The sequence below is a fragment of the Tenebrio molitor genome, chromosome 5 (genome assembly GCF_963966145.1).
Source record: "Tenebrio molitor chromosome 5, icTenMoli1.1, whole genome shotgun sequence".
NCBI classification, from domain to species: Eukaryota; Metazoa; Arthropoda; class Insecta; order Coleoptera; family Tenebrionidae; genus Tenebrio; species Tenebrio molitor.
In genome coordinates, this window is record NC_091050.1 from 17,910,461 (window position 1) to 17,932,102 (window position 21,642).

The 21,642-nt window shown below is 35.0% G+C and overlaps 2 protein-coding genes across 3 annotated transcripts in view; one reads left to right on the top strand and one right to left on the bottom strand.

Moving 5' to 3' along the window:
* Positions 1 to 2,396: 2,396 nt before the first annotated feature.
* Positions 2,397 to 18,795, bottom strand: LOC138130371 (uncharacterized). 2 transcript variants are annotated; one of them, XM_069046815.1, is made up of 4 exons: positions 18,449 to 18,795; positions 4,201 to 10,330; positions 3,168 to 4,148; positions 2,397 to 3,112 (listed from the first exon to the last, which is right to left on the bottom strand). In XM_069046815.1, the coding sequence occupies exons 1-4, from the start codon at positions 18,461 to 18,463 to the stop codon at positions 2,511 to 2,513; spliced, it is 7,728 nt and encodes a 2,575-aa protein (XP_068902916.1). In that variant the 5' UTR covers positions 18,464 to 18,795; the 3' UTR covers positions 2,397 to 2,510. The 2 variants fall into 2 exon arrangements, with proteins under 2 accessions (XP_068902916.1, XP_068902917.1); XM_069046816.1 differs by lacking the exon at positions 18,449 to 18,795 and adding an exon at positions 17,911 to 18,057.
* A 1,661-nt stretch (positions 18,796 to 20,456) lies between these two features.
* LOC138131465 (uncharacterized) overlaps positions 20,457 to 21,642 on the top strand; it is a 43,504-nt gene continuing 42,318 nt past the window's right edge. Inside the window, exon 1 of the mRNA XM_069048482.1 lies at positions 20,457 to 20,499. Within this exon, the coding sequence (XP_068904583.1) occupies positions 20,488 to 20,499 (12 nt within the window). The 5' untranslated portion in view covers positions 20,457 to 20,487. The remainder of the gene's footprint in view (positions 20,500 to 21,642) is intronic.

A 21,642-nucleotide genomic window follows, 5' to 3' on the forward strand; every position in this document is an offset into this window, starting at 1 on the left:
TTGTACAGAAATCTATATGCAATTATTCTACTTAGTTTTACGCTGTATCATTCTAAGTATGTTGTTGTCCAGGTATCAATATCAAAATCAACTTTTGTTAAAACCAATATCAAAAGAAGCTCAAATTCGACACCTTCTTAAAGTGCTAATGCATGTGCAAGACAATTTGCTTATTCTGAAAAAGGCTGCTGACGTCTTTAACAATATTTTTGGATGGACCACCCTCTTGAACATTTTCGCCACTTCCATCAGAACTCTAATCATACTTGACATTTTCGTCAGACGTGAAGGTCCCTTCCAGTTGCTCCGTGATACAAGAAGTCTACTCAGTATATCATACCAAATTACTTTGCTTCTTATAGCTTGGGTATAAAATTTTAGTCTTTTTTAAATGCTTGTAAATCAACCACTTTATTCCAGAGTGGTGTTATTGCAAATGTGTTTTTATGCGACTCCATCTTGCAGAAGCACGCACAAATTTTGTCTTTGGTGTGCAAGTTAGCAGCTACAAGCGAAAGCAGATTTGTAAAAATGAAACTGAATTCGCTTCTTAATGCAATTGTGCATCTTCGGCCAGAGTTTAATGCTGCAAGATTTTTTTTCCTTAACAAAAGGCTTTTGCTCGGTATTTTGTACACTATTATTACGTTTTTGCTTGTGATAATTCAATTTAAGTTAAATTTGTAATTTAAAATATACTTTATTGCTTTGAGAAAAATCCGAAGTACGTAGTTATGTTAAAAATACAATACATAGTTTATTTTCAAAAAAAATTTCAAAAATAGCGAGCTAAATGCAATTTTTGATGAAGATACATGATGGTCCAAAGGAGTTTAAGGACGTTGGTTTTTCAAGCTTATGCGAATGTAGCTGAAAAGTGTGTATACATGTTTTTTGACCTAAAAAAATATTGCTTATGCTACAAAAAGAAAATGTGAAAGTTATTGCAGAGAAGCTTAAGCATCAGGTCGGTACGAATTCTAACAGTAAAATTTAAAATTAATAATTAGCTTCTTTCGTTTAAGATTGTGACATAAAAATACATGAGGTAACACGATGGCAGCCGGCCGTACTTAGATTAATATCGACGAAATAGAAATAAGCGAGGCGAGCTCAACACACCGTGATATGCTCGAAAGAGATTTATCTCTTAAAACACAGTTCCGTGACTCATATTGTAATGAAAACAAAATTGAAATAATAAACGAAAAATTTCATTCGCTGATAGATGCATTTATCCATTTAAAATATGTAGGTATATTGTTTATTGCTTTAAAATACAATTATTTACTTCAAAAATACAATCAATTTTGATAAAGATAATGTTTGTTATAAATGTAATTTTCTAGAGTATTCTGTATACAATGCATTTGTGTAGTGGTATACACTTAAGCTATTTTATTGGCTATTACTATTCAATAAACCTCTTTACTTCTTAACCAACAATTTTGTGTTATTGGAAAAGAATATCATCATAATTTTAAATAAACAGAAGTAAGTATGTATAATATTATATGCGGTTTACAATCGATAATTGATAAATGTAGGATTTGCGGAACTGAAGGGGAAACAATTGAACACATTATTTCTTCTTGCACCGTTTTGGCTCAAAGCGAATATAAAAAACGACACGATATATTCGCTAAAATTATACACATGAATTTAGCTGTTAAATTCAATTTATTAAAGAATACACAACCACATTATAGTTATACACCAGAAAGTTGTTTGGAAAATGACAGTTACAAGTTATATTTTGATAGAACAATTTTAACTGACATTCATATTAAGCATAACAGACCAGACATTATAATTTTAAATAAACAACAAAAGCAAGCATATCTTTTAGATATAGCTGTTCCAAATTCACATAATATAACACAGACATATAACACAAAAATTAATAAATATTTAGAGCTGTCCGTTGCTATGAGAAATCTTTGGTGTTTAGAAAAAATTTCGATTTTACCACTTGTAATTTCAGCAACGGGAATAGTACCGCAATCTCTTTTTAAAAATTTAAAAATTCTGGATTTAGATAACACATTGGTAGTTGAAATTCAAAAAGGTATATTATTATACTCATGTCACATCGTGAGGAAGTTCTTTAACATTGACACAGAACATAATACACAACAAAGTCATAATGCGGAGGCGAGACGCCGGTAATTATGTTGATAAGCACTGCACTATTACTTGATAGTAATATCCGTAATAGTGTATGTACTCCGGCAAAATTGCCGTGCCGCCGGGTGGAGGTGGGATAGTTTGAGTTAATGTTAAAGGACATTGAGAGAGCTCTGTTAACGGCGATAAAAGAAGAGAAAGTAGACTAAATGAGATCAGTTAATTGATACTGGATTTGTCCTTATCCAAAGTTTTCTCATGAACAAAAATTTAAGGATTCACAAATTTATTATCAGTTTTGTTATAATAATGAATCACCCTACTTTTAGTAAATAAAAAGAAAATAAACAAAGAATAACAACATCAAAAATAAATACAATTTATTACTGGTGCTGAGTTATAACTTTCAAAAACTCCACCACTTCTTGGTTCTCCTTTTCGACGGCCAAATCTAACGGAGTCTTATTATTCTTATTTTTGTAGTTTACATCAGCATTTTTTGAGACAAGATATTGCACAGTCGACAAATGTCCCCGGCAAGCAGCGTCATGTAAGGGAGTATCTCCATCCTGGTCCACCACATGAACTTTGGCCCCATTCTCGTACAGATACTGGACAATATTCAAAAATCCATTAGCAGCAGCGGAAAACAACGGCGTATTTCCGTGAAAGTTGGGCACATCTATTGCAGCCGTAGATGTGACCAATAATTTCACAAGGTCTAGGTGACCATGATGCGACGCAAGATAAACAGGTACAAAATCTTCAGAAGATTCTGCATTGACATCAGCTCCATTTTCGATCAAGTAGTGAGCAATGTCGTATTTACCAGAATAGCAAGCATAGTGTAACGCGCTGAATAAATTCTCAGGGTGTCTAGCGTCGATCATTATTAATCCACTTTCGTGGAGAAATTTCAGAATATCGAGAACACCATACATGGCAGCATATAAGAAACATCGTTGCCATTCGGAGTCCAGTTCACCTTAAAAGCAATAAATAAATTAACACTTTTATTAATTTTAACAGAGGTGTCGTACTTCTGTTGGTGATTCCATAGTAGTTTCCTGATGTCTCCGCGTTCGTCAGTAAATCAGCAAACAACTTGACGACTTCTAGTTTGTTACTACTGACAGCATTCAGTAAAGGAGTGTTACCTGAAGTACTTTTTATTGTGACGTCAGCATTGAAGAATAATAGGAGTTTAACCATTTCAGCGTGTCCCATTATTGAAGCACCATGCAAGGGTGTTAAACGTTGAGACTTTGTAACAGCATTAATTTCGGCACCATTTTCAATGAGGTAGAGGGCACCTTCACAGTTGTTGTGGAGACAGGCGTTAAAAAGAGGAGTACAGTTGTCATTACTTTTGTGGTTGACGTTCAAGCCATTGTCAACAAGATATCTAATGATCGGGGTATGTTGGGAAGCTTCCATCAAAGCAGTACTTCTGATCCTGCTTTCCAGAAAAATGTTGGTGCCTTTCTTGTGTAGAAATTTTACCAAATCCAAGTTTCCGTTGGAGCAAGCGTAAAAGAAAGCGTTCCATCCTTGATCATCTTTCTGGTTTACGTCAACACCAGAATTTACCAATAAATTTGCTATTCTTAGATGTTTATTAAAACAGGTTGACATTAGAGGTGTCGTACCGGTAGGTCCACAAGCGTTAACGTTTGCCCCATGCTGCAAAAGACATTCGACATAGCCAAAACAGTCAACTTTACAAGCTAATGCAAGATTGGTTAAAGGTCCACATAAAGAATTCGGATCTGAGCCCTTTCTAAGTAGATAATTTAATAAGTCGAGATTTCTGGATTCTGCATTTAAGAGAGCTTCAATCAAATTTTCGGTATTAAGGTTAATACTATGGTTTTGGCTTAGAAGCAACATAACAAGCTCCAAATCAGCTATATGTGCAGCACTGTAGAGAGACGCTTGGTCGATGTTAGCACCCTGCCTAATCAATAACTGCACCAAATCTATGTTTTTTGAAGAGATGGCGAAATGCAGAGGAGCATAATCTAAAAAAAAAATGGTATAAAATGTGGTGAAAATGAGTCTTAAGTGACTTACCTTTACTGCCTTTTTGATTGATTTTGGCTCCTGCTTTCAAAAGGATTTTACTCTTAATATATTCCCCAAACTGACAAGTCAAATGTAGAGGAGTAAATTTGTTATTGTTCTGAATGTTGGCGTCACTTCCAGCTTCCAGCAACAATGTCATTATAAGTTCGTCACCTTTTAGGGCCGCAAAATGCAGTGGTGTATTTCCATCTGTGTTCTGGACATTTACTGCACATTTTCTATCCAACAACATTACAACAATTTTTTCGTCAAGTCCATCGCAAGCGTAGAAAATTGGAGTTGAACCTTGATTTGTGATAGTCTCAACGTTGGCTCCGTTACGCAGCAAATAATCGACGGCTTCTGAATTTCCTTCTTTGCAAGCTTTGTGTAATAACGTAAAACCGTCCTGATCTGGTGAATCAATATTTGCTCCCAATTTGATCAGTTTGTCCAACAAGATGAGATCGTCAAATCCTTTGGTGTGAACCTGGTCCATGCCAAATGAAAGTGGAGTTTTTCCCCACGCGTCTATAGCGTTCAAGTCGGCACGGTTTTCCAAAAGAATGTCTCCACCTTCTAGATTTTCAAAAGCGTAACACACATGGAGAGCAGTAATTTTTTCATTAGTCAAAGCATTGACGTCGGCGCCATGTTCAATGAACAATTTTACTAAACCATTTTCTCCTTCTCTGCAAGCCACATGTAATGGTGAAAGGCCGTAAATGTCTTTGTGATTTACGTCTGCCCCATTTGCAAGCAGTTCCCTAGCACAGTCTTCAGCGTTGTAGTTGATGCAGACATTATAATGTTTTGAAGCGAGCAGTATTTTTATAATTGTCTTCTTCACATTGCTCCCACAAACATAGTGAAGAGGAGTTTCTCCTGAATTTTCAGTAACAACATTGACGTCAACTCCCCTTCTGATCAGAAACACTGTACTAAATATATCTCCAAGAAAAACCGCCAAGTGAAGAGCATTCATAGACATAAATGTCAAATCCGTGCCGGCATTTATCAATTCCTTGATTGTATCAGTTTTGCCGAATATGAGAGGAAGCATTATCGGAGACTCTTCGACATTGTTGACACTGTTTGGGTTGGCTCCTTTTTCCAACAGCACTTTGACGCAACTGTTCCCATTATATGAGGCATAGTTCAGGGCTGTTTTTCCACTTGAATCTTTAGCGTTGACGCTAACACCCCTTTCCAATAGAAGAACTATACATTCAGGAAGATCTGAGCGTGCTGCTTGACACAACAACTCTTCACCGTCGTCAACGCTGGCACCCTTTTCCAACAGAAATTTTATTACTTCCGGATGCTTTTCTCGAATGGAATACAACAAAGGCGTTAAATTAGTTTCATCTACGGCATCCATATTTGCTCCTCTGTTGACCAGTTCTTCGACAGAGTCTAATTTACCCCGACGCGCTGCTAAATGGAGAGCGGTCACTGCGGATTTATTCTTGGCGTTTACATCAGCAGAATTGTCGAGAAGAATCTTTACTATGGTTACGTTCTTTAGAGCAGCAAAACATAATGGCAATTCTCCATTTGCGTCAGGTCTGTTCACTGAAGCTCCAACTTCTATCAATGTTGTTACAATCGAATCGAGGCCCTTGGCAACTGCAACATGTAAAGGAGTAGTGTCACATTCATCGTTATACAAATGAGCACCGTGTTTGATCAAGGCTCGAATGACTTCGTCAAAATTTTCTTTAACAGCAACAATCATCGGACTCAACTTGGAAGAGTTCTCGTGCATGCAATCGTTAATAACACTCGGATCTGCTTCAATTAATTCCAAAGCGATTTCTTTGTTACTGTTAACGAGAGCCACGAGGAGAGGCGTCAGTAAATCTTTCGATTTGATTTTGGTGTCGGCGCCATGTTCTAACAGACATTTTATTATATCAAGGTTGCCGTACTCGCACGCAAAATGCAGAGTGGTGTATCCAAGATCTGGATTTTGCCGATTCAGATTAGGTTTATATTTCAGAAAAAGTTGCACCAGTTCGACGCCATGCTTCAGGGCATGGTCTAAAGCTGTAAACTCTTCGTTTGCGTAATTGACGTCGGCACCGTTTTGAAGACACTGTGTTACGATTTCCTTCTGATTTAACATCGTTGCCATGATCAGAGGCGAATTGCCGTCATCTGAAAGGGCGTTGACGTCTGCACCGGCTTTGAGTAATTTTTCGTAGCATTGTATTTTATTGCCAAAAACAGCACCAAATACTGGGGGTGTTTTATGGCCGTTTACTTTACAACCGTTTTCTAAGAGGACGTCGATCATTTCGAGGTTGCCGTGAAAAGTCGCCGAACTAAGAGGATTACCAGAGAATGCGCTCTGCATGTTAATAACATCTTTGTAACAATTGTATTGCAAAAGTTTGGATACGGCATGCAAATTGTTTGTTTCCGTCGCAAGTTGTAACAAACTGAGATTTCCATATTGATATTTATACTGTATGTAAGGTACTTCGTCAACAAGTTCAAACAGCTCGTCATACAGAAATCCTACAAAATAATGCAAAAGCGTAGGAATGTGATTGTAATTCTTCAGTAGTTCTCGATTCATTTCGACACGTTTTAGCATCAGATTGATGGCAGCAAGAGACAGAGTCTTGTCCGCATAGTGAAAGGCATTCCAACTTAGCAACTGGTCGACTTCTAGAGGTTTGCACTTGTGGTCTAGCAAGAAACTAACGATGTCCAAATAATTTGTGTCTTCTTCATCAACCTTGACAAGAGTCTCTGCACAAATTGTTACTGTTTCTGAATTATTGTCCAAAATGTATGGTTCCCCAACTTGTTGGTACAAGTTATTATAATATTTGTCTACAGCGTCGAACGACTTCGGGCATGTCAATATTCCTTCGATGTTCGATATGTTTGGATTAGTTTGTTTTAAAAATTGCATCAAGTCAAGAAACTTCTGCTGATTTATTTCAGAACTTCTTTCTACGTTTATATCTTCGGAACTATTTTCCATTACTTCAATCACTGGATATTTACGCCCCCAAGAACACGCTATGTGTAGAGGATTTCGTCCGGCATTGTCCATGCAATTTTCAATCTGGTCCTCGTTCATTGCCAACACATCCAAATTTCTGTATAAGACGGCTAGATGGACAGGACTGTCTTTAGCAAGGATCATATCAAACATTAACCGGATGTTAGTGTGTTTTTCTTGAAACAACGCTGCCACAAGATCTGTATGGATGTGACAATTTCTCGCGAGCCAGGACGCCGCTAAAAACTCTTCATAAGTTTTGTGTGCAAAAATTAGTTTTTTCTCGTCGTTTATTCCAACTATCAAGCCTAAACTGTCTTCGCTTTCTTCTAGTTCGTTCAAGAGTTCATCACATTTCAAGTTAAGATTTCGAAGTAGTTCTTCTTCAAATGAAGCTTTAACGGCTGCGATCTCGTAAAGAGGTAACTGGACGTTCACATACTGTTCCCGAATTTGTTGCATGTAGTAGTTTTCGGGATCAGCTTCAGCTTTTTCGAACATGGTGTCGAAGCGACCCTTGATAAATTTTTCATACATGTCAGTTAAAGTGATGACAAGTACATTGTCGATCTGGTCTACAGGTTGACGCAAGTAGATCTCTACCACCATGTGGATCTGTAAAGGAATTCCGGTGTAATCAAAATATCCACAGTTCAAAGAGGTTCTGATGTTTTCGTCCATTTTGCCAATGACATCTTGAACTTTCTTTTCGTCTTCATATTTGTCAGTCAGATGTGTGTGGACATATTCGTACTGGTTTTGTTGACTGAATTGTGTTATTGTTAAGGCGAGAGTCTGAAAAGTTTCTTGAAGAAAGTTTTTCGAATTGGATCGGGCTGATAACCATTGTGAATATCCCTCCAAAGCCAAATTCTTAACAGCTGAGATGACCCCTTCTATGCTTTCCTTTGGTAATTCGTCGAAGCCGTCCCACAAAAATATCAGTTGTTTCTTGGAAGACAAAAGAGTGACGACGTGCTCCGCAAGAGCATTTCTACCTTCAATTCTTAAAAAGTAAGTTAAGATTTCTTGAACGTTGTGTTTTTTTTTGAAAAACCCAGTATGCTCGCTGAGGTTCACCATGACAACCCAAAAAGATGAGGGACAATTAAATTTCAAAAATTTCATCATGATAGATTTGCCCATCCCTGGGTCAGCGCAAATCACGTTGATCTTGTTGTCGAAATGAGTAAACACATCCGAGTCTTGGACAAAATCTTCCGACTTCAATTCTTTAGAGTTTAGCTGATAGTTTTGTATTTCACTGGTGCTTCCTCGACTTTCTATCCATTCAAATCTTTGGTTATCGTAAAAATGGACGTGGTGACAATTTTTCGTCGAATTCATTAAACAAATTTCATGGAACTGTTCTTTGGGGCAACCACCTTTTGCCAAAATTATAAACTTGCTATTCATAACTTGTTCCTTCTTTTCAATATTCACCAAATAAGAAGCCAAAAACTGTTTCGGTTTGTAACTGGTGGAACCTCTTTGTGGTTTCAAAAGAAGATATTTACTTATGTCAACCGTGTTGACGCTGAAATTCGTGTGGATATTTTCCACATCACCAAAATAACTGACTACAAACACATCGTCAAGTTGGTCGATGGTTTCATTATTCATTAAAATTTTTGGCACTTGCCTTTGGACGTAATATCTTGGGAAATGTTTTTTGGAGTCGTCGCCTATAAGAAAATTTCCCTCTAATATAAGAACAATTTCTTCCATCGTAATACTATTTACTAAACTTTCGTCAATTTGCAATAGCTCTTTCAGAAGAATGCTTGGTCGACCTTGAACCGAAACTGACATTTGTTCGGTTACAAAATTATAAAAACTACTAGCACTATTCAAATCTGATAAATTTCGGAAAATAGTCCAGTCTGATGTGTCCTCCAAGTTGGTTTCCTCTAGTAGAAGAAATTTCTTTTTTCTTCCTTTGGTTTCGCACAATTTTATAGCTTGCAAAATATGTTGTTGCTCAGGAGCGTCTTTCGGAACTTTAAGAATCAACGGCAATATATCCTTCTGCCATAAAATTAAGTATATTTTTTTCAACGAGATTTCGTTGAAATTTTCGCTCAAAGCCGATATGGGAAGGTCCACGATGTCCTTTACCAATCCCATGTAAAGTCCAGATATGGGTTTATTCCATTCTTTGCTTTTATTTAAAAATTCTTGTATAAACGTACTCCAGATTCTATTCAAAACTACATCAGACGGTTTTTCTAAGACAACCATGTCGAAACGAAGAAAAATTTCAAGAAGCAACAAGTTTTTATCTTCCGGAAGGGATTGAAGTTCTTCAATATTCGGCTCCGGAATGTGAGGAGCCAAAAGAAGTTCGGCCAATTTCGTTCTCACGTCTTGTTTGGTGATCTTGAAAGCTCCGAAATCTCTTCTGCACCAGTAGCTAAAATAATTCAAGTATTTGATAACTACACTCGATTTGCAATTCTTGAAGGTATTCAGGATGGTATCAGAAATCAAAGATTCAGTTTCTTTGGCGGTTTTTTGTTTGGTGTAAAACGAGAATTGGTTGAAAAATTCTTCATCTGGCGAACCTTCCTTGTCACGCTTTATCTTGTAATTGATCCCACTATCTGTTTCTCCAAAATTTAAAATCTTCTTTTCGAAGCAATCGTCAAATTTTCTTATCAATATGTCAGAATCTATTTTTTTGCCATCAGCAATGGGTTCCAATTTTGTCCAGTCTTCACCAATTTTTTCATGTTTTTCTAAGACCGAATTGCTGAATAAAATGAAATGAAAATTTTGAAAAGCGGCACTGTAGGACTGAGATTTGTCGTAATTAGTCTTCACTTTTTTAAATTCTTTACTGTACTTTTTCAGACTGAATTTTTTGTTGTTGGTAACTAAGTGGACCTGTGCGATCGGCCTCACAATGTGTTTCAGTTGCAACGCGAAGACATGTTGTTCGCCATTTTTCAGTTCAATTTCCATGACCACGTCGTCAAAATCTCCCATGTCTTTGTTGTTCGTTGACATTTTAAAGTCGACCACTTCATCGTCGAGACTGAAGACGAGGGAGTAGTAGGCCGGAACCAAGTATTCGTAGTCTGTTCCAAAATCGACGGCTCCACCTCGAGAGATGAAGGTCTAAAAATAAATTTATTGAAATAGTATACAGGGTGATTCAAAACGAACGCACCAACTACTAGCAGTTGTACAGAATAGAGTGCGAAAACATAAAAAAATGACATTTTTTCCACCCAAATTCAATTAAAAGTTACAGGGTGTCAAGGTTAGAAAATGTTAACCAAAAATGTTTTTGAAAAGAAAATTTTTTTCGTTCTTATTCTAGACAGAGTATTCATTGAATTGCAATAACATTCACTAATTAAATTTATTTTTCTTTTAGTCCATTTGATTTTTTAAAATCCGAAATTTAAAATTTTTTGTTACACAATTTTTGATTAAATCTTAGTCAATTAATCACGTGCTTTTAAATGTCAACAAACGAAATCAAAGTCTGGAAAAATAAGAAAAAATAAAAAAGCATCAGGAGAATATTTGTATTATTTTTTTCACGTTCCTCAAACTCTACTTTATACGATTACAAGTAGTTGGTGCGGTGGTTTTGATACACCGTGTATATTTTAGGGTAAAACATTCGAAATTAGGAAAAATACAATCATTTGATGAAAACCTAGGCAAAGATTTCAGCAATCAGCTAAATTTGATCTCATACATATTTGGAATAAAAAGCATAATTCACACAAAAGGTAAAGGTTAAAAAGACAAATTTATATACTCTATTTTCCTGGACTGAGTTCACAAGAGCGAAAAATGTTTCTGATTTTACGCAAAAACTTCAGAGGATTAACTTTTTTTGCTTCATTTGAAATCACCATATCTGTTATTAAAAAGTCTTCTTCAACACAGAGGAAAAGTTAAGATTAAAATAAAAGAAAATGCAGAAACAATATTTTACTTTTTTTTGAAAAAATCAAACGATATTTGGATATAAATGAATTCTCCGCCGTGAAATACTCGTACAAAGGAAGAAATTCGCCGGAGCGACAAAAAAAAACTCAAAGGAAAAACAGAAAGAGGGATCAACGATAAGCGAACGGGATGATGAGGGATCGGGAAGGAAAAAGGACACGAACGAAACGGTCGCGGTAACATGCGGTTACTCTCTGCCTAACTGTGAGCGAGCGTTCGCCGAGTTGGTAACTTTCGAGGTGTTCGAGTAACGATGTTGCATCCCCAAGCATTAGTGGAGCCCTTAGGCCTTCCACTCCGGCCAAATCCGCAAAAACGAGAATGGAACGGGATATTCGAACCGTGACAAATTATGAGACGAAAAGCGGTTCAACACTGGATTAAATAAATTCTTTATTCTAAAGACAACATTTTGAAATTATTTGTAACAGTAATAATTAGTTGTTTGTTAAAAAGCAAGTGCAACTGTTGATTTTTAATAATCAAAATTTTATATTATTTGATAACGAGGCCTATTCTGTAACTTTTGTGTTAAAATTACCAGGAATGTTAAAAGTTTAATTATAACAGAGCTGTTAAAATTTTAACACGGATGCGTATTCCGTAAGGTAATTTTTAAAGCAACTGTTATAGTTAATTTTTTTAACAAGCACGTTTAAACTGACGACGTTGTCATATCATACAAATACGTTTCTCCTTTACTATCTCATATCATATCATACTATCTCTCCTTGTTCTGATATTTAATTACGACGTCTGTCATCATATTTTTAATTTTCACCATCAGATTTAGAAAATGAGCGAGCGTTCAAGACTACGCATTACAACACGGCAACTAAAAGCTCTTATTGCCTTCTTGGAGAATAATAAGGAGAATTTGGCGGAAAACAGAAAGCTGTTACAAAATTAAGCTGGGATAGTAGAAAGCAAATGAATAAATTTAAAAGCAATATTAAATAATAATCTTGAAGGTCCAAAGCGTTCAGTAAGAGTTAGTCCAGTCAATATAAACATAAAAAAGGGTCCGACCTTGCAAAAGGTCATGGAGTTCTGATTTTTTAATATGTTCTTTGGACCTCAGCCAAGAGTGAAAAACCAAATTTGCAACTTCGAAAGACTTGTGCGCGTTGCGTGGTAGCCAAAGAACAGCAAAATTTTCGCACTAGTTTCAGGTTTTGCTCAATAGCTCCTAAGATATAAGTCTCATATAAAACATTGAAGTTTTCTTTTTTAAAGTAGATTAAATTCACTACAGTCTGAGGCCTAAGCGAACTTTGTGAATCCAGCAGTTTCCGAGAGAGAGCTTTTCAAAAATTGGGTATTTTTTCCAAGAAGTGAAAAAAAATTGTTTACCTCTCTTATTTTATTAAATATCGTCAAAATGTAATCTAAAAAGTAATGTAAAGTTCTGATTTCAGAAGACATCTAAATCTTCCTTTTAGTCGAGCAGATAATAATTTATAACATGATGTTAAATTTTAAAGGCACATAAGGAGGTCGTTAAAATTTTATAATAACAGGACATATTAACAGGGTCTGTCAATTTTTTAACATAACATCGTTTTACAGAATACGATTTGCGATTTTAATGGCCGTTATTTTATAATGTCAATTAATTCACTCTGTGATAAAAACGCGCCAAATGTTGTTGCAAGTGCTTCACTGCAATCCAATGGTGCTAGAGAGGTTAGAAAGCGCAAAAAGTGGACGATGTACCTAGATGAATATTTTTATTATACGCGAATATTTTCGGATCATCAAACTACAGGATGTTGTGAGTACTTACAGGCTTGATTTATTTAAAGCGTTCCAAAGTAAGTACGCCCAGTTTCCTGTTACTATTCAAAATTTAGCTGACCAAAGAAGAGCCATTATGAAGAAAAACTATATCCCAAATGAAGTTCAATTTAATAATCAGGCAGAATGGATTCCTCATTTAGAAAATGATATACCAGATAGTAATAATCGACATCATATTCAAATTAGCCTTGAAATTTTAGTTAAAAATATTAATAGTTCACCTAATTGGAAATCCCCTGGAGGTGACCAAATTCATAACTTTTGGTTAAAAAAATTTACTTGTATTCATAAATGCTTACTTGATCACTTTAACGGATTTATTAGGGAACCTAATACATTTCCAGAGTTTTTGGCCCATGGTATAACATATCTGAAACCAAAAGTTTCCGATACTAAAAATCCATCAAAATATAGGCCAATCACATGTCTACCTACAATTTATAAAATTATGACATCTTGCATTAAAGTAATAATTTACGACCATTGTCAAAAATTAAATATACTTAATGAAGAACAAAAAGGTTGTGTTAAGGAGTGTTTTGGTTGTAAAGAACAACTCATAATAGATACGGTAATAATGGAACAAGCTAGAAAAAATAATAGAAATATTTATACCGCATTCATAGACTACAAAAAAGCCTATGATTCAGTACCACATTCATGGTTAATTAAAATAGTGTATGTACTCCGGCAAAATTGCCGTGCCGCCGGGTGGAGGTGGGATACGAAATAGTTATTTTTTGTATCCCACCTCCACCCGGCGGCACGGCAATTTTGCCGGAGTACATACACTATTACGGATAATACTATCAAGTAATAGTGCAGTGCTTATCAACATAATTACCGGCGTCTCGCCTCCACATTTTGACTTTTTTGTTTTTTATGTATTAAGGGCGTAATGAAGGCGTGACATTGGGGCCCGAGACGTCAGTCGAGGGCCATAACAGGGTAAGGGCCACAAACGCCAATTATGCCCGTGGTACATACAACATTTTATGTCCGGTCGAAGTTTTGAATTTTATAATAATTTAGGTAGATTCAATTTTAAAATAACGACACAAAAATCAGGAAGGTGGAATAAGCCAGTTATTGTTATTACTGTAGTAACGGCATAAACAAGGGCCATAAAAACGTTTACAGCCCGGGGCTATAATATACTGAATTACGCCCTAAAAACTAGTCCATAAGTAGGCAAAATTCGCCTGATCGGACATAAATTATATTATATACAGGTGTCCCCAAAAAAGAAGACGAGTCCATAACTCCGTTATTTATCGGAAGATTTTAATTATCTGTACACCAAATTAAATGGTTGTTAATAGGCTACAAAATGGCCTAATAAATTCAAGTATAGCTTCATGGACTTCAAAGGTAAACTGTCAAAATATTTTTTTTTAAATGGGATTACATATTTTTTTTAGTAATTCTGATAGAGATTTTTATTCTGAAAATAACAATGTATCACAAATATACACTTAAATACCAAAAATTCACAAAAAAAAATTAAAAAACGCTACTATCGTCTATGTTCTATGTTTTGCGCTAAACATTGGCGGCATATTGCGCAATCCCACATGTTATTATTTGTCATTTGTTTTTCCAGCTACCTTAATTTGGTTATTACATTGTAACGCAATGCATTTTGATAGCTTTTCGCTTGGTGCTCGTCATTTGTTTCAAAAGTTAGTGTTATTTTTTTATGTGAAGTTATTATTTAGTTTCAGAATTAAAATCTCAATCAGAATTACTAAAAAAAGTATGTAATCCCATTTGAAAAAAAAATGTTTTGACAGTTTAGTCTTGAAGCCCTTGTAGCTATACGTAAATTTATTAAGCCGTTTTGTAGCCTACTAACAACCATTTGATTTGGTGTATAGATAATTAAAATCCTCCGATAAATAAGAGAGCTATGGACTCGTCTTTTTTTTTGGGGACACCTGTATAACATTATATAATGATGTTAAAAAATAACATATTAGTTACAGAATAGGCCTCAATGTATAACAAAACAAATCGAACTGACTTCATAACATGCAAACAAGCGTAATTTTGGAGTGAGGCTATTCAGTTGTCGCGGAGTTTCGAATGAAGCAAAAAAAGTTATTCCCCTAAAGTTTTTGCGTAAAATTATTTTTTTTCCTCTTCCGATTGGGGAAACGTACTCGCGTCAAGGGGAACTAGTATAAAATCATTATAAAACATTTTCATTCATTATGTATGTTTTGGAGTCTCGAGTTCGGGAAGCTACCGCCAGTGTCCGTCGCACTCAATTAGCTGTAGTCCGGCGTAAGAGCACAAAATCAGCCGCGTCACCCCCAAGGGGGCCAGTGACCAAACTAGGCCAGCTGACACGTGAAGAGAGGTACCCTTTGGCCCTGTTAGAACCTTTTTCCCTTTTATTTTCGACCACCGGAGTAGACCAGGATGATCTATGAGATTCCAGGGCATCGCGTCGGGTTCAATTTAATTGGGGTAATTTAAATCTACATCGGATCACATAGTTCGCATCTCAAACTCTCATAATGTTGTTCGCGCCAGAAATTTCTGTATTTGCCCAGCTTAGTCATTTATTCATGAGCCAGATCTCAATCCGTGGGCCGCGAGTCAAATCTCATTGGGTCAAATTTCCACCAACTTCTGTTATTAAAGTCATTTATTTATTTCTATTATTTGTTGGGACCAAACGCCACCACACTCGATTATTTGCTAAATAAAATTTAAGTGAAGTGTGCTCAATCGTTTTAATTCTATTTTTGTAAAACCTTCCGAAGCTACGGCCTCTCGTCAGACCCTAATTAAACAAAATGAAAAAATAATACACAACGTAAAATCCATAAATATTTCTTTTCTCATTATTTTTGTTTCGTATTTTTCCGCAAAATAACATCCAAGGGAATGCGGCAAATGAGGGAGAAAAAAAATCATCGAGGAAAAGTGAAGGAACTCGAAACGTTTCAATATCAATATTACTTTTTACGGGCGTAATCAAACTTAAAATTATCTGATCTTTTGGACACATGTATTGTGTTTTTCAAGGATGCTTTTAATTTTTTCGTTCAAACATTACTTTATTGTTACTTTGACACATTATATCAATGTAACAATCACAATCAATTGATTAACTTAGAAGCCTATATTTTTACTTCTAAGGGACTAAAAGTACCATTTACCTTTTGTTTATTAAGGCGTATAAATTAAAATCGCTGGCTCTCCCTTACATCTGATGAGTAGAAATTTTAAAAGAAAATTGGTGGTAAAAAATTAGAATTAAGTAGGTACTCATTAATTGAAAATGTTAAATGACGTATCTAATCGATTTATTTTTAGTTTATGGAGTATTTTAGTAATGGAGATAAGAGATAAAATATTGTCAAAACAAAAACTCCTCTAAATGAATATCTATGCAGTTTTTCGGAAACAATTATTACTTACCATTAGATTCATGCTTCATTTTATACTATGTTCAAAATACAAATGTGATGATGCTGATTGCTGTTACAAATGTCCATTCTACTGTAGAAATGTAAATTTTACAAAGTTGATAAATTTTTTCAACTAAAAATTTAAAATGCAGAAGATATCGTCTGCTGTTCAGATTTGCAGATAGATATAGCAAGATGAAATATCACTTTTTAAACTGTTTAATACATTGTGATGAAAGAAAAACCCGTTTTCATCTTGAATAATTAGGTAATTAAAAAAGAATCCTAACTGACAAACTGTTCATTGTTGTTAAATTGAAATACTAGACATAGACAGCGACAGAACAATGTATAAATATGCTTGTCAAAGAAATGCCTTCTGTTTTCGTAATTACATGAATTAGAGAAAGAAAAAGATATTTGAAATATTTATCCGATTCAAAAATGTTCGATTTTCCCACGTTTATCCAGTTATTGATAAATTTATTACAATTTGTTTTTCGTACTAACCATTTTTCTTAATTCAATTTATGTAATTTCATTGTACAGTGCGCCCAGAAATGTGGTAGCAACTTTTACACAAAGTGTCACAAGATGGCACTTTCGAAAAGCCAAATTTGTTCAATCTTGCAACATTCAATTTTTGAATTTTTTTAAAAGAATATGTGAATTAGGTTTTCCGAACAATTTTTACCCCCGATTTGTGCACTAAAATTTGTCGAGATGTTGCTCGAAGGGTTCAGTTATGCATTGAGCATAATGGTGGTCAATTTGAACATTTTCAATAAAATTTAAATTTGAATGTTTTACGTTTGACAATTCTTGACATTTATTTATCTCAATTTAGATAGCGGCGTTGCCATGCATAAAAAAGGTCTCTGTGAAAAAGTGGTCTCGAGATAAAATTCTAAAAATGAATTATGTACTTTCAAACTGAAAAAAAAAATTTTTTTTCGTATAATAAAACCAATTTTATAGAACCATCAATGAGAAATAATATAGTTATTTATACAACAAGTGAGTAAAGTAATACTTTTTTTACGAGAAGGAAAATTTGCCGCTCGAGCGAAGCGAGTGCGCAATTCGCCGAGTCAAAAAAAGATACTTTACTAACGAGTTGCATACAAAAATTTTTTGGCGCCCGTAAGTTTAGATAAAAATTTTTTCGACACTCTCAAAATTTGAAAAATTTCTCCTGTGTGAAGCCGTAGACCTTTAAAACGCTCATTTACTCGCGTTTTAAATTGGCCTACTCATGCCAAAAAATCCCAATTTACATAAGAACTCGTTAAAAAAACTACTAATTATGAATGAAAAATTTTATAATTGCGTTAAAAAATGACACGCTACGGCACTTTTTTTGGTGCAAAATGCGTGCAAAAATGAACCGCTATGGCACTTTTTTTAACGCTTCTTGACCGATTCAAAAATCACATATTTTATGAACGCAAACGAATGAAAAAAATTGCACTTTTTTTGACGGACGTTAAAAAAATACTTTTATTATACCTGAATCATAATCCCTGTTTTTGACACTAAAATGCGTGCGAAAAAGGGCCTTTAAAACACTAAAGCTTTAAGGGTTGCTTAAGTAACAACAAATTCACCTACATTTTGAACAATGATAAATAGACATTGATACACGATTCATGATAGCAACGAAACAACAACAATTGACCCATTTCTACATCAACGATTAATGACACAGATTACCTCGGAAAAGGTAATTCAATTTACTTTTTTTGTTATAATTTTCAGATTGTAGTGCAGGTATAATAAAAAATAGCGTACGATACACGTTTATAAGGGCCTTTAAAGCACTTGCGACGTTAAAAGCACTCCGCTACGCGTCGTGCTCTTGAACTCGTCGCGCGTGCTTTAAAGGCTTCCTTATAAACTTGTATCATAATATACTACTCTCGGAATTAAACTCAGTTTATATCTATCTATATTTATATTTATCTTACATTACTTAACTGAATACAAGAGTTTTAATTGCAGTACCAATACCAAATAATTACGAATCTAGGTAAATTTGGGTACTCACATCGTCCGCCATCATTAACTGGTAGACTCACTGGGAAAAACACTGTAACCGTAGTTTACTTACACCATTCTAAAATTTTTATTTGAATTGTTCGAAGAATTCTTTTGGTGAGTTTAATGTCAGTAGTGTAGTATTAGTTCAATTTTATTATTTTATCATTTTTTATCTTATCGTAGTTGCAGATTAACACAAGCCGGATATCCCTCACTACGGTCATATTTTTCTCTTTCCCTTTCTTTTGAAATGTACAATATTCATTTTCCTAGTATTCACATTATCAGTCTATCCATTTTGTATGATATCTGATAGCACATAAAACGCCTTACACAAGTTCTGATCGAAAACAATTCTCGGATTCGACACAATGTGTGCGGCGGAAGCGTTATCTGCTGATGAGTGATGAAGATGATTCATTCATATCATCACAGGTGACTTAAGTACCTAACACTTAACCTCCAAAGCGCTCTCTACCGGCTTAGGGTGTGTTTATGTTGGAGCTGCGATAAACGATAAGAGCAGGGATACTAGCGAAGCAGAGAGAATGATTGTCATTGGTTTGTACACTGAGCCGCAAAATTAGGGCATACTGTGTAAAAACTTTAAAAAAGCCTGTAAATTTAAATTTTAAATGATTCATTATGAAAAGTGGTTTTCTAATGAGCATCGGATTTAAACTTTAAGATAATGCGAATGAACATTTTTGGTTTCCAAAGGGCAGTGAAAATTTTCTAAAAAGGAATACGATTAATTTTCTAAATTATGCGTTAATTTTGCGGCGCAGTGTATTAAGGCGTTTATGTTGGAGCGACGCGTTGAGCAACGCTTGGTGGCCGAGCAGCGATAAGAGCGGCGATAAATGATTTGTCTATTTTCTTTGCTTTTATCAAATTTGTTCGGGATGGATATCGACAGGTTAATTAGTAAAATATTTGTCAGGACCCACGTGTGGAACCAAAAAATAGAAATCAACAGATGCGAAGAATTTTGCAGGACGTTGCCTTAAGGATGAACTGGAGTAACAATCTCAGCAAAAAGTTGCGGAATTCTTATAATGCTATGAAACGTTTATTACGAGAAATCAATATTTGAAAAAATAGTTTTTAATTTTTGGAAACGAATTGTAATGAGTTGCAAGTAAATTTTGTGTTTATTTTCTTGATATTTAGATAATTACTTACATGTGATTTTACAATCTTTTGACTAAGACTGTACGTGAAAGTAAACAAAAGCACACTGAATTTCAATTTTCATTGATTTCTGTTAAAGTTCTTAACGTAACTGCAGTAAAACGTGCGATATGAGTGTAATGTTGCATACCGACGTCAATTATATGCATTTTGTTCACTTTTATTGAAATTAAAACAGATACATAACCTCAAAAACCGTGTTTTTCCACATGTAATTAGCGATTACAAGTAAAATCCTCGACCAACTTTTTTTGTAAATTCATTAGAAAATTCTACGACATCGATACTTTATGTGTGAAAAATTTAAGAAAAATTGGCCTTTTGAAATATGTTTTTATCAATTTTTATGCGACCATTGCTCCATTTCTCATAAGAACATGTGTAAAATATCCCGAAACTTTAAATGGTAATAACTTTAAAATTCCTCGACCAAATTTCTTTAAATTTGGCACAGTACTTTAGAATGGATGAAAGGACTATTGTACCAATTTTAAGCAAATTTCGCCATTTTTCAATGTTACTCCAGTTCATCCTTAATTCTTTGTAAAGATGATGAAACTCTCCAAAAACGTGCATGTTGGTATTTATTGGGTGTGTAAAGTAACAGCACTTGAAAAAAGCATTTCGTCCCCAGAATCACACATGTCGAGATGTGTAAGATCTATCAAGTTCTGCATGCAGAGCAAAGGTCTTTGCTATTATCGAAGCTCCACTATAAAATACCTAGCATGCTAGCTAGCGTCGCTGCTATCATCGCCGCTCTTATCATTTATCACAGCTCCAACATAAACGTACCCTTAGTCAAAATCACAGAATGCCTGTCGGTACTTAACCCCCTGTGCCCAATCCAACATGAACAACCAGGTAAATATTGTTGCACATGCAAATTTGTCGCTAATGTTCGTTTTAGAAATTCCCTTCCAGGACTGGTACCATTGACTATGGTACCAATTACGAATTCCTGATGGCTACAAAGATTAAGATCGATTTACAATTGAGTATTTCAAAGTTTGTCAAAAAATGACATTGACGACCAAAACGTTTTGCATTTGACTGTAACTAAGCAACAATAGTCATTTGTACCACAAGGCCAGAAACTGCACGTTTGCGAGCAAGCATGAGTACGGTTTGCGGAAATTTTGTTAAATAAAAGTTAAGGCACTGTTTTAATTATTGGTGACTTTTTTGCGTTGGCAACACTTAAACATTTAAATTTTAAAATCAACATCGCTCTTGTTTCCTGACATTTATTAAATTTAATTTAATTTTTTTTTTTGACATTTTCCAAAACATTTGGTGTAATGGATACCAGCCCATATTCAAGAAGTGGCTGAAAACGTAATTTCAATTAATTAATTTTTGTTAAATATTGCTTCTTTGTAGTTTGTACGTTATTGTACCGTTGGCTTCAAAAAAAAAAAAACGGGAACTGTCAGAAAAAGTTCTGTCAGATTTTATTAAATTTTTATAGTTTGAAACGGTCTTTTAGAATTTAGGTTAAAAAACTGCACTTATGTGTCAGAAATACTACTGTCAAACAGACACAAATTGATATAAATTGACAAATTAAAATTCCAATTCACATTAGGTCAAATTTCATTTCTCGTTTTTTTTTGAAGCCAACTGTAAATAGAAAAATAATTTTAACGAACCATGCACAGAACTGACATTGACGCTTTACAGAATTCTGTTAACACATGCCAAGCGAAACCGTTGACAACTCAAAATCCTTAAGTTTTGCCGGACTAAGCCGGCAACACATGTGTTTCTGGACGATTTCGAGATCTACAAACTACCCAATTCCGGTCGGAGACACGAAAAGGACTTTTATCTTCAAGCGGTCGAAAATCGCGCCTTTGTATATCTCCATAGAGACTGTTAAACTGTCTTTTTTTTCTGAGCGGAGTAGAAGTACTTCAAGTCCTAGGAGTAGAAGTGTCCCACAGGCGGCTCGACCGGGTCAAATGTAAGGTCATTTCAAGTATTTGTCACGATTTATTTATCAAT

What these genes read in the sequence shown, in the direction of transcription:
- LOC138130371 (XM_069046815.1), bottom strand. An exon ending in CAATCAAAAAGGCAGTAAAG is followed by an intron (nt 4,149 to 4,200) that starts GTAAGTCACTTA and finishes TTTTTTTTTTAG; the next exon opens with ATTATGCTCCTCTGCATTTC. An exon ending in CTATGGAATCACCAACAGAA is followed by an intron (nt 3,113 to 3,167) that starts GTACGACACCTC and finishes ATTGCTTTTAAG; the next exon opens with GTGAACTGGACTCCGAATGG.